Here is a 13,690-nt window from a genome sequence, read left to right on the forward strand (position 1 = left end):
AATACATAACACAATGATGATTGATTATTAAAGTCTTGAGTCAATCCTAATCAATAACTAGCATTGTAATGAGCTTTAATTAAAGGGAATACAACCACTTGCTTCACACTGTAATAATGGTCATATTGAACTATAATTGTGATGCAAAGTACAGTAGTTATAAGGAACTTTTAAAATACATGCTCTTTCATTTTATTTATTATTTTTTTACCACAATTTAGTAAATAGTAATAATCACTTACATTTACTTTTTTTAATCAATCCTATCGGATATGAATATTCTCATTCATCCATATAGTATTAGATTTAGAAAAATATCAATCAATCCTATCAAACTTTGGCACAACAGTATCAAAGAACAGTTTGATAGCTTGGGATTTGCAACTTGCAAACTATGAATGAGGCTTGTAACTGTGACGCTTGCAACTACTGTGTAGTGCTTGTAAAGTAACTGTGGTTCTTGCAACTATAGGGGAACTTGTAGCTGTGGCGCTTGCAACTATTGAGATTGTACAGTAACTGTGGTGCTTGCAAATAGGGCTTGCAACCATTATGGTCTTGTAAACTGTGTAGTTTGCAACTATGGAGCTTGAAACTACTGATATTAAATGAGGCTTGAAACTGTGGAGCTTGCAACTATGGGGTTTATAAATAATGGAGCTTATAAATGACTTGTACAAGGCCAAATAAAACAAATTTAGATTTTTTAAAAATTATTTATTCAGTTTATCAGTATTTGTTTTTGTTCAGTATTGTATTCTACCATGGAGAACTTATTTCTCCATGATTCTACCAAATATTATGTTTACATCCTTTTTTATACTGTAGCTTAATCCCTGGAAATATAGTGTGTGGGTTGGAATTATTTATAATAGGCTCAAATGATATGTTTCTGGAACTTAATTCACTGTTTGAATGGCTTATGTTGTGAGAAATTTCAAATTCAATGCAATCAGTTTTAACACCTTTTGAAATTGAAATTTTTTTTTATAAAACAAACAATACATATTCACAGAAATAATTACTTGAAAACAGTGTACAGTATAATGCAAGAAAATGGATTTAGAGTTTCAAAAGATTTGCACACACATGATATACTATCTTGGCTATTAGTGTACAAGACATTTTATAGGTTTTTTTATACTGGTACACTTCAAGAAACAAGAAACATTTATTGACCAAAAATATTATATCATAAACAATGGTTGGCATATAATATATATATAGTCGACTTGACCTACTGTAGTGTATTGTAAATTGGTAAAACATGGGGAAACATTAATTTAATTGGCATATACAGTATCAGGCCTTGTCTTTTAAGGCGAGCGAGTACGATCACTCACCTAACACACTCCTAAACTGCCCTTGAGGAGTACGGTTTACAACATGCTTAAATTTGGTAAACTTCTACACACCATAATACAAACAGCACACCTACAGCACCCCTGAATGTATTGAGGAGTGCAATTTGTAGCACACCTATAATTTTCAAAAGACAAGGCCTGCAGTATAAAGTACTGTATTCAATGTATTGTAAACCGGCTTATGTTTTACAGTGTTTTAAAGTGTGATATTACAAGGGGTTATGTTATACAGTTACTTTAATGTCATCTGAAACTTGAATGTCAAGTGTGTCACTGGTACTTAATACTTCCATACCAAGTCAATTGTGGTATAATGTTTTTGAAAACATGTGAACTAATAGTAATACTGATGATAGTGAGCTACTTCAGTATTTTATAGTAGAATAGAGTAGTTGTATTACTGTAATATAATGTCTTTACCATGCTGATATCTTTTTTTGTAGAAAGAAGATAATCCATTAACACCCTGCATTCCATGTCTGAATATCAACCAACAAGATCTTGCTCTACGAACTGAAGCGGTGTACTACCTCGAGAAAAACGGCATCAATTTGAGCCATTTAACTTACCGTGATCAGATAGACTTAGGCGAACTGCACCAGAATGAGCGACTGCACCTCCACCTTGTGGATCACAACACTCTACCCGGCAACGACAGTGACCTTGAGGGTGCTGTTGTAGAAGTTGTGGACCATCATAATTTCACTGGTGATGATGCACCTGATGGAGTTATTGAACCTGTAGGTTCCTGTTCAACGCTGGTTGCAGAGCATATGTTAGGAGAAGACAGAGATTGGGTATCGCAAAATGTTGATGAAACCATTGCAAAGTTATTAATAGGTAGTGGTTTCCATGTTTTGATATCTGAAAATCTTTTGTTTTTTTTTCTATTTTTATGGTTGTATATATTTTTCTTTTGTTATTGGATGCAATTCAGTTTTGTACTGCCATGTCTTTTTTTAATAAACCAGAATAAATTTAAACAAAAACATAATATCTATTGTAGTGAAAAGTTATTATTTTACTTTACAGACATATTTTATGTTTGTCAAAATACTGTCCTGAAACGATAATACATTTACTATGTTTCCTGGCCTTGTCACTATTAAGATTTTCTTTTGTATGATAATATTCTGAAATTTCAGCAAAAATCTGAATTTTACTTAATTTAGTTAATTATTAATTTATGATCATAGGAACTATTTTGTTTGACACTGTGAAATTATCGGAATCCGCTGGCCGGGTCACTCCTAAAGACGTGAAAATGGTAGAAGACTTGCAGAAATTTTGTCCAAATATCAACAAAGATGAGGTTTATCAAGAGATACACAATGCCAAGTTTGATGTTGCAGGTAAATATAATTTGTTTATTTTAGATTCACAGTACCGCTATATTATGGATTAACTGTTTTCTTAAATAATTGCACTGTAGACCTTAAACTGAGTAGTGAATCATAGATGAGTGATATAATACTTAACAAACATCTTTATTTTTCTAGTTTCATTGAAAAGCTATACTGCTAGTTGTACATAAACAAATTACCGTATAGAAAAAAATATATGATAATTTATTGTATGATGAATACAATTTAATATACGATCAGTATATTTTCCCAATCCTCATGTGATTTATAAATGCTATAAACTGCATTTGTTAATGCTAATGTCCTCTAGAAAGTAATTTAGTGTGCTCAATCCTGTTGTTAAATCCGTTGTGTATATATTGAAAAATAAATGTGATTTTGGTAGGTTTGCATACAGTAACATTACATTTAATGTCTTTTAACTACCAAATTGAAAAATAATGAGTTGCAAAATAATGTGATTTTTTGTTGTTGGAGCTCCTATGCAAGCAATTGAATAGATGTCAATTCTATATGAACACTGTAAATAAATAGATTAATTAAATTCTTTCATTTTTTATAATAGTTTCATAAGAAAAAAGCACGTACATTTTAATCATGCTTAATACAGTGTATGAGATATTCTTTGACTCATTATATGAACTTGTAAATATATTATGAATATTTCCATTACATAATCATGAGGACAACTGATGTGACAGAACATCAAGTGTAGACATACTCAATCTGGTACTGTTCACCATGTGTCTTTATAAACATACTCGTTAATGTCTTTAATTTATCCCCTACAGGATTATCAATGCTTGACTTGCTTCGTAAGGATTTCAAAACAGTATCGAGTAGAGCTGATAATACTACTGAAAATATCATCGGTATTAGTTCTATTACAATAGAGATGGAGGTAAATTTGTAATTCAATATGTCTGTCTATGCATTTGAAATATTGAAGTATTTGGTGTGAACTTTCATTATACAAAACTCTTCAAAAGTGGTGTTGATTTCTTTTCTAAAATGTGTAAAAAATATATAATATTGTTGATTTATATTAAATTGTTTAACCATTTACTTGTTTTATTAATTTGATTATAACATGTAATTTTGTTTACAGAAAATATTGCAACGTTCCGGGATGCGTGATGATTTTGAATCGTTTTGTACAAGTAGGAATCTTAAGGCACTTATCATTATGACAATATCAATGGACAGTGATGGAACCCCAGAGCGATGGCTTCTGATGTATAATCCTGGAGATTCTATATGTCATAACTTAATCAGTACATTGAAAGAAGATCAACAGCTTCAATTGTCCGTTTTAACTGAGGAAGAAGAGGGAGCAACTTTATTTAAGCAAGAAAATTCTAAAGTTTCAAGAAAAATTGTAATGCCTGTATTACAGATGTTCTTAGATACTGCAATCTCTGATCAAGATGATTTACTTGGAGGAAACTTTAATAACAGTGCTCTTGTAGATTTCTCTGGTGGAGGTGAGGCTTCCAGTAACTTTATGGATTTTGATCCATTTGGAAGCACAACAACAACAAGTTTTGAGGATCAAGTAGCAAGCAGTGGTAACAATGATCCATTTGGTGATCTTGAAGGAGGAGCGGATGGATCTGCAAACTTCTCATTTGATCCTTTTGCAACAATTACAGAAGATGATCCATCATTTACTTCTCCAAAATCTCCTTTGTCACCTTCTGGACAACAAGCTCCCATCGACCTCTTGGGTATGGATCCTTTTGCGCCTTCAGAACAACTTCTCAATGTTCAGGAAGGAGTTTCAGACATGTTCGACCCATTTCAAACAATATCGCCAAGCTCAGATTCATTCAATAGTCAGGAAGACCTACTTGGTGCACCACCAGCCCAAGCTGACCCTTTTGATTTATTTACAAATAGTAACATTCAAAATTCATCGCCGGTGACCTCAACTGACCCATTTGATATATTTGCAAATACAGACAGTATCAAATCAACTGAACCGTTTGCAGATGTATCAGAAGATCACGAGAGTGCTAATAGTTTTGAGTTTGTTGAAAAGGCTGACTGTGAGGATGAATCTAGTCAAGCTATACCCATCTTAGGCATGCCAAAAAATGTCCCACCAACTCCACAAAACTCATATGCAGACATGAGCGAGCTTAATGTAAACAAAGAATTTGATCATAACGAGCTTTTCCAAAAAGTTCAAAAACTTGATTCAGACAGTAGTGATAACATTATAGTCTTTGGCAGTAACAGTAATGGTGTTGAAGAAAATGGTTTGGAAAGATCAATCAATGGATTGCATGATGTAAAAGCTGAAATACAAATTGATGAAAACAACCAGCAAGAAAAACCAATACCAACCTTTGGTAATGGATCTGTTAACATTATTAATGAAGACGACCATGAAATCGGTGAAAAATCATCGCCTACAGATAATGAAATTAGCGACTCAGCAAATAGTAGTAACAAATCAAGGACTATAAGTTGTGGTAGTGAAGGGTCTGCCAGTTATACTGATGATCTTTCTGATTCATCCAGTGGAGACTCGTACTCTCTTAATGAAATTCCCCAATATGCAAGTCATCATGTGATTACTGAGATCCAAGAGGAGGATGAGGAGGAGGAAAAAGAAGAGGAGGGTAATGAATATATGGTTGAAAGAAATAATTTAAACAATTCTAATATGGCGGCATCTAATAATGCATCATCGATTCCTGCCATAGTGATTGATGAAGTGCACAAAAGACGTCAATCTGTTGAAGAATTTGAAGTGCCTATGCCATATATTGTAGTTGAAGAAGTTGAAAATATTAACTTTTCCGATGATGATGAAGAGATAATCGCACAACATTCGGATAAAGATGGCGCTGAGGTAAATAATGCTGAAATGTCACATGATATCATTGGTAGTCAAGGAGAGACACCATCTTCTAGTCTTCAAAGAGTTGACAGTGAAGCCGTGGAAGAATATGTGGAACATATTGTTGATGCAGCTGTTGATACATTAAATAATGAACATGATTCTTCTACAACACTAGTAAGAGTTGATAGTGAAGCAGTTGAAGAGTATGTAGAACATGTGGTTGATGCAGCTGCCAATTCAATAAGTAAAGAAGTCCCATCTACAAATGAATTAATATTCAATGATAACAAAGTACAGTCAGAAAACCTTCCAGCTCCACTGGTGAGAGTTGATAGTGAAGCAGTTGAAGAATATGTAGAACATGTGGTTGATGCAGCTGCCAATTCAATAAGTAAAGAAGTCCCATCTACAAATGAATTAATATGCAATGATAAACTACAGTCAGAGAACCTTCCAACTCCACTGGTGAGAGTTGATAGTGAAGCAGTTGAAGAATATGTAGAACATGTTGTTGATGCAGCTGCAAATTCAATAAGTAAAGAAGTCCCATCTAAAAATGAATTAATATTCAATGATAACAAACTACAATCAGAGAACCTTCCAGCTCCACTGGTGAGAGTTGATAGTGAAGCAGTTGAAGAATATGTAGAACATGTGGTTGATGCAGCTGCCAATTCAATAAGTAAAGAAGTCCCATCTACAAATGAATTAATATTCAATGATAAACTACATTCAGAGAACCTTCCAGCTCCACTGGTGAGGGTTGATAGTGAAGCAGTTGAAGAATATGTAGAACATGTTGTTGATGCAGCTGCCAATTCAATAAGTAAAGAAGTCCCATCTACAAATGAATTAATATTCAATGATAAACTACAGTCAGAAAACCTTCCAGCTCCACTGGTGAGAGTTGATAGTGAGGCAGTTGAAGAATATGTAGAACATGTGGTTGATGCAGCTGCCAATTCAATAAGTAAAGAAGTCCCATCTACAAATGAATTAATATGCAATGATAACAAAGTACAGTCAGAGAACCTTCCAGCTCCACTGGTGAGGGTTGATAGTGAAGCAGTTGAAGAATATGTAGAACATGTGGTTGATGCAGCTGCCAATTCAATAAGTAAAGAAGTCCCATCTACAAATGAATTAATATTCAATGATAACAAAGTACAGTCAGAGAACCTTCCAGCTTCACTTGTGAGGGTTGATAGTGAAGCAGTTGAAGAATATGTAGAACATGTGGTTGATGCAGCTGCCACTTCAATAAGTAAAGAAGTCCCATCTACAAATGAATTCATATTCAATGATAACAAACTGCAATCAGAGAACCTTCCAGCTCCACTGGTGAGGGTTGATAGTGAAGCAGTTGAAGAATATGTAGAACATGTGGTTGATGCAGCTGCCAATTCAATAAGTAAAGACAACATAACTGTAACTGAATTATGCAATAATGAACCTCTCTTGCCAGAAAAGGCTGCACCAGAACTTGAGGGAATTGACAGCACAGCAGTTGAGGAATATGTTGAAAACATTGTTGATGCTGCTACCAATTTACTAAATAAGGAAGATGCATCTCTTAGTAACCCAATATGCAATGAGCAAGATCTTCAAGAACCTCCAGCTAAGCTGGAGAGGATAGGCAGTGAAGCAGGAGAAGATTATGTAGAAAACGTTATTGGTGCTGCCCAACAATTAAATATTGATCAGGATCTCCAGACGAAGGAGTCCTCATCAACACTACAAAAAATTGACAGTGATGCAGAATATGTTGGAAATGTAGTAGAAGCTGCTCAGATTCAGACTGCTTTAGAAAAAGATGAAAAGGATTTAAAGCAGAATATTGATATTGAAGATAGTTATCGAGAAGTTGTTAGTAGTGTCATTCAAAATTCTGAACTGATTCAAGGGAGGAATGAAAGTAAGGCTGACCAATTATTTGTCGAACGAATAGCAAGCATAGATGAACTAGAGGAACAACAAAAGATAAGTAATGTTGATTTATCTAGTGATGAAAATAGTTTAGATGGCAGAGATAATCTTGACAGAGATGATATGGTACAAAGTATAGTAAAGGAATCAGATGAAGTTTTAGTATCTCAAACTGCCACCTTAGTTCAATCCATGCCACCCGATTCCAGCAATGTCAACCAAAGTAAAAAGAACTCACCAACTGAACACAAAAAGGTATTAGCGTTGCCAATGGATTTAGATTTAGATGAAGAAGAAGTTGACAATGAGAATGTTAAGAGGAAAATGTCATCATCAGCTGCTGTTGATATTATTGAGGAAATGGCTGCTGCTGCTAGTCACGAGAAAATACCAATAAAACGACCAACTGATCTTCAAGAAAGTGTAAGCATTGATGACTCAATTAATTCTCCAGTAAGTGGTCTTAGTTTTGATGCTCTAACACCCGAAGAGGAGGTCAAATTTGTGGATTCATTGGTAGCCTCTGTACCAATAGAGAGTACACCGAAGAAGCCGTTGACAGTTTCTGAAGATATTAAAAAGAAAATTAGCTTTGACTGGAATGATGATGCAGACATCATTGCTAAAGCTGAAGAAAAAATGAAAAGGGTAACAATTTTTTTCTTTTTACTTCTTTTAGTTAATGAACTCGTAGCATTTATGTCATCCCTACTTTTTAATACAGTATAACTTTATTTTTAAATAAAATAATCCAAACAAAAATCAAGTCAGACAACTCTTTCAAGTTGAACAAGAAGCAAGAAATATGAAAACTATTTTGTGTGTTGAAAGTATGTGCCATTTAGCCCACCTAATTTAAATATTCTAATAATAAAAAAAATTTTTTTTATAATACTAAATTTATATAATAATATAAATGCCTAGGTGTTATTAACTAAGCCAGCAACAAATTACAGTGATCAATGATTATTATTTTGTCTAATAACATTTTAATACCAGTAACCTTCAATGTTATGCTTACTATACAACATTTGTAAAGTACAATTAATTCAAATGACCCTCAACATAATTGGTGCAGGTTATAGGTTAAACAACACAGCTGGAATTGATGTATATCTTTATCTATATAAATCTATAAAATTCAGTTTGCTTTTGTCATTTATGACAGCAAGGCCTAGTAAAATAATTGTATATTACATGTTTAGGATTTATTATACAGTAATATGTCTGATATAGAAATTATTAAGGTTTGAATTTTGAATTGTTAAATGATTTATTTAGTTTGTTGGTTGCTATTTATTAAAATCTGGATTAAAAGTGATTACACTTCCTGGTTCCTGATTGATTAGCTTCATAGTACTATTGTACTGTATTGTGGCTAGTATTTAGGTTGCTTAGTCAATAACTGTATTATAGTTTCACCTGCTTCAGTTTACTGTATGCATAGTTCTCCAAATAACATCACACCACATACATTATTTTCAAACCAGAAAGACAAAGAAACGTCTGATTATCTTTGTGTTTATGCCATTTTATTTCAGAAGGAACAAGAAGAGGATGCGCGAAATAAAACCCTAAACAAGACTTTGTCCGAAGCATCATTTGCAGCCAAAGTTCGCATGTCAGACGTATCCATCAATGAAGAATGGCAGGATGACGACTACTCGCATCAGAAGCTTCAAGGTCTCTCCAACACATTGACTTCACAAGACTCTTTCTTTGAGAGGTCAGTTCCAACATTGGAGACTGAAACTATAGAAGAAGAGAACTATGATGATAAAGAAGTGCAGTTAGACGGAGCAATGTTGAGAGCGGATTATTCTTTGAGAGATCGACGTTTGACAACTGATAGTGCTGTACTAGATGCAGCATATCCAGTTGATGAAGATGATGACGAAGATGATGACGATGAGGAGAATACTTTTGCTGAAGAAGAAGAAAGACCTGGTAAGATTTTGATTATTTTGTCAGTGCACAAACTACAGCAAATGTATAATATGCTAGAAGTATAATAGAACCCCTCCTTTGGGACTCCCCTTATTCAGTGGACACCCCTATTAAGAGAATACTTGTGAACCAAACCACCCATTCATGGAAACCCTATTTAGGGGTTATCCCTATTAGAAGATAGTATGGAGACACTTTGATGGGTCCCGGAGGTGTCCCCTTAATATGCATATATTTATTAAACTTTTATTAACAACACTATATGTTCATTCAACTCAATGAGGAATAATCATCGTCATTGTCTAAACGCATGATATATCATGATCATTTCAATTATATATAATATATTTTTGTACATTAAAATATAATTTGCTTCAATAATTTGAAATAGATAATAACTTGGTGCTTGAAAATAATTATGTTCTTGGTTTTCTAAATGTACAATACACTGCTTTAAAATATTATTTTAAATAATGTTTTATTACACAATTAAATATTGGTTAGGATTATAACATATTCATAAGTTCATTGGCATCTTTTGCATATAATCATTCAGTGATTTAGGAAATAATAGAGATGTTTATTGTTAATATCTGGCGAGGAATAGTACTTAGTCCTATTCTAAGTTATTCAACCATAATCAGTTTTTAGGGTTTTAACCCATATACAATAAAGAAACATTTTTTGGTATTTTTTAAAGTATTTATATAGTTCACTGAAGCATCCATTGACTCAAAAGAGATAATATTAGTAGGAGAGTTTTATTTTTTCCCTTCAATAATTCACACTACAGTGTCATTTTAAAGCAGAAAGAATTATTTACATTACAATTTATAAGTTTGGAGCATTTATTTAGTTGACAAATGACAAATAGTTGAAATATGGACCGGAAAGAAGACATTGAAACTGTAAATGAATGCAATCATCTCATGGCAGAAAAATCGCCACCTGAACCTGACAGCTCTGCAGTTAAAGATTATGTTGAAAATATTGTTGAGACTGCTGCCAATTCAGTAAATGAGGGAGATGGATCTCTTAGATGGAATGATCTTGAGTCAGAGAGTTCTCCAGCTCCACTGGAGAGGATAGATCATGAAGCAGTAGAAGAGTATGTAGCAAATGTTATTGCTACTGCTGTTAAGTTATATCAAGATCAGGAGTCTTCTTCGACACGACAAAGAATTGACAGTGATGGTTTTTCGTTTGGTGCCAAGTTTCGTGAATTTTTGTTGTCTTTGTGTTCATGTCATGCCATGTAACTTTTTTTAATCTGATTTGGAGCTACAGTATTCCTGCATTTTGTTTTTTTGGAGGTGCATAGACAGTAGGCCAGCAGTGCTCCAACATTGTTCATACAGGGTTGTAATCCATATTTTTTTCACCATTGCTCAGGAACTGCAGATACAGGGGAAACTGAGATGTTGTCGAGGTGGCAGAAATATATAGCAATAGTAAATAGTATATTTTCATTCAAGAACCTGGTGAAAATCAAGCTATTTAATAGGTGTTTCCTATTTAATTGACTCTAGAAAACTTTCATTTCAATTAAACTAAAAGGTGGCATTCCTTTCGTAACTTAGTTTGTACAATGAGGTGGAAAATAATAATTATTATTTATTACTGTATAAATATTCATTATTAACCCTGGCAAGTGGCACCATAGAGATGTTATAGTGAACTTATAATATATCTACGGTGGTTGGTATATATACATATCAACAAAAATGTAATCAAATGATCTGTTGTCTGGTTATTTATATTCGACCCATTTTCTCAAAAATACATTTTGTTATTAATAAACACAACCATTAGCCTTTGGCTGTTACTTATTTGTTTAGTTGTATTATGGGTAATTAATTTAATTTCTAAATTGTATATGGTAATGTACTTTGTGTTTATAAAACTATATACCATAATAATATATAATTTTGTAATGAAATTCCTTTGCTGTTTTGCAAAATAAAAAATAAATTAAAATAATGTCTAACTATACCGCTCCATCAAATTTTGTTTGAAATATAATTTTCATATACAACATGCATTACATTACTTTTATTAACTCAAACTTCAAAATAACATGTTCATAAGTTCAGATTTTATTGTCATCTCCTTTTGCATGTAATCATTCAACAATCTCATAAACAGTAACATAATCTATAAACGGAGAAAAAAAACTGGTTAAATGTCATCAGATTGATGAAATGTTGCTGCACTAGACTACAGGTTTAAAGCCCCATTCCCTACAATGTTTGACATTTTGTAAAAATAATGCATAAATATTACTTTAGAAACATTAAACCAGGTAAATCCTTCTCTTAAATGTATGTTTTATGGTAAATTATGATAACAATTTGTCCTCTTGTGGATGGTGTTTATAAAGGCATAGCCTGGCTAGGCTTAGTTTTGTAGGTCTAGCTGGTAAACAGCAGTAACATATGAACATCATGTGCTAGCTATAGGCCTAGCCTGATGTTGTCTAGTTGCTGCATTAATAGTTGTCTTTCTGTTTTTGGCAGAATCTGTTAATACAAATTAGTGGAAACCCTGTAGTTACGAAAAACGAAAATATCAATCCACACACAAGGCATGTTGGGATTTATAGCAGGTCGCTTAAATTATTAGAATCTTGTTTTTCACATTTGTAACCGTTTACAGGCGAAAAAAGTTATCGCAATAGGAGCATATAGTATTAATTTTTACATTAAATGTCGTATGTGACCTTACCTTAGATCTAAAAAAACGTAGGGAATGGGGCTTTAATGTTTATAAAATTTCCTGGTGAGTATAGTATTTTAGTCCTGTTTAAAGTTATTCAACCAGTAATCATTTTTAGAGCTTTAACCCACGTACAGAATAAAAGAAAACATTTTTTGGTATTTTTAAAAGGATTTATATAAGATCACTGAAGCATTCATAGACACAAAGGAAATAATTTTTGAGGAGTTTTAGTTTTCTTTAGAATTTAAATAATTCACAAACAGTGTATTTAGATCAGATGGAATTTTTCAAGCAGAAGCAATTATTCTGGATTTTAAAAGTTTAAAGTATTATTAGGACAATATTTGACGTAGGGGGTGATACATATTGTACAGTAAAATGGAAAATCAAACAATTTCTTTTGTCACTGATGAAGTACATCATGATAATGTGACTTTTCCTGAGGTTCTTGATTTACCATTCCCTAGTGAGTAGATTTTTTATTTTTGTTTTTTCATATTTTATATAGCGTTTACTGTGTAATTGCTAGATTGTATTGTGGTTTAGGAAAGTGTAATGGGTTACAAAATATTGTATATTGTTCATTAGAATACGTAGACCATCTAGACCATAGCATTGTATTCTTTATTCTGTTATTGTTTGCCATTCTTTTTTGTTTGTTTTATGTCTACGAAAGCAAAATGGTGGTATGAGGAAGTTCCTCATAGCTTTCAAGTGATATAACATAATACTGTTTTAAATTAATGTTGATATATCCTATACAGCTCCACCATCATCGTTAAACATTGGAGGTGCTCGTCCGAAACAAAAGAAAAAGGTGAACATTCCTGCTGGTTTGACCCTTGACATGGAAGCTGCAGCAGATGATAACGCGCAAACACCCATCGATTCAGCCGTTCTAACACCAAGCAGCACAGAGATGTCATGGGAAGGTAAACACGTAGTCTTTTAATTTTTAAACTAAGATTTGGACTGGAGTCTGTTATTTGAAATGCTGTGCCTTGCCATTAGACCACTGGAGATAAAGCTTAAGTGTAAATGTTCTGTGTAAATTAAATGAATGTTTGGAAAAACAAATTAGTGTTATATACAGCATATATAGGTTCCCCATTGATATTAGCTGGACTAAAAATATTAATATTAATTTGGCTATCAATAGGCCTTATAGGCCTTTCTTGCTGTTTTACTTTATCAGTTGCCTTTGGATTTAATTATTATTCATGATATGATATTGATATATATTAAATATAAATTAATTATCTAGATTTTATATTATTTATTGAAATGATTTTAATTTTAAGATGAAACCCCGATATCGAGCAAAGCAGTTACTCCAAATATACCAGCAGAACCAATTCCAGAGTATACGGCCAAGGAAGAATTTGAGGATAGGCATAAATGGAGGAAAGTTTCAATTAGCGGCCGAGAACACACTATAGATATGAATGTTATAAATCCATATAGAAAAGTACTTTCACACGGAGGTATGTATACACAACATAATATGTAGCAAGGGTTAA

At 33.0% G+C, this 13,690-nt stretch overlaps 1 protein-coding gene across 3 annotated transcripts in view; it reads left to right on the forward strand.

Moving 5' to 3' along the window:
- Positions 1-13,690, forward strand: part of LOC144841183 (uncharacterized) — a 28,427-nt gene that overhangs the window by 3,409 nt on the left and 11,328 nt on the right. For all 3 annotated transcript variants that reach the window (XM_078697409.1, XM_078697429.1, XM_078697420.1), the window contains exons 3-9: positions 1,808-2,204; positions 2,561-2,716; positions 3,520-3,629; positions 3,837-8,153; positions 9,047-9,452; positions 12,935-13,102; positions 13,472-13,654. In XM_078697409.1, the coding sequence (XP_078553535.1) occupies positions 1,808-2,204; positions 2,561-2,716; positions 3,520-3,629; positions 3,837-8,153; positions 9,047-9,452; positions 12,935-13,102; positions 13,472-13,654 (5,737 nt within the window). The remainder of the gene's footprint in view (positions 1-1,807; positions 2,205-2,560; positions 2,717-3,519; positions 3,630-3,836; positions 8,154-9,046; positions 9,453-12,934; positions 13,103-13,471; positions 13,655-13,690) is intronic.

The sequence above is a fragment of the Antedon bifida genome, chromosome 1 (assembly GCF_963402885.1).
Source record: "Antedon bifida chromosome 1, ecAntBifi1.1, whole genome shotgun sequence".
NCBI classification, from domain to species: Eukaryota; Metazoa; Echinodermata; class Crinoidea; order Comatulida; family Antedonidae; genus Antedon; species Antedon bifida.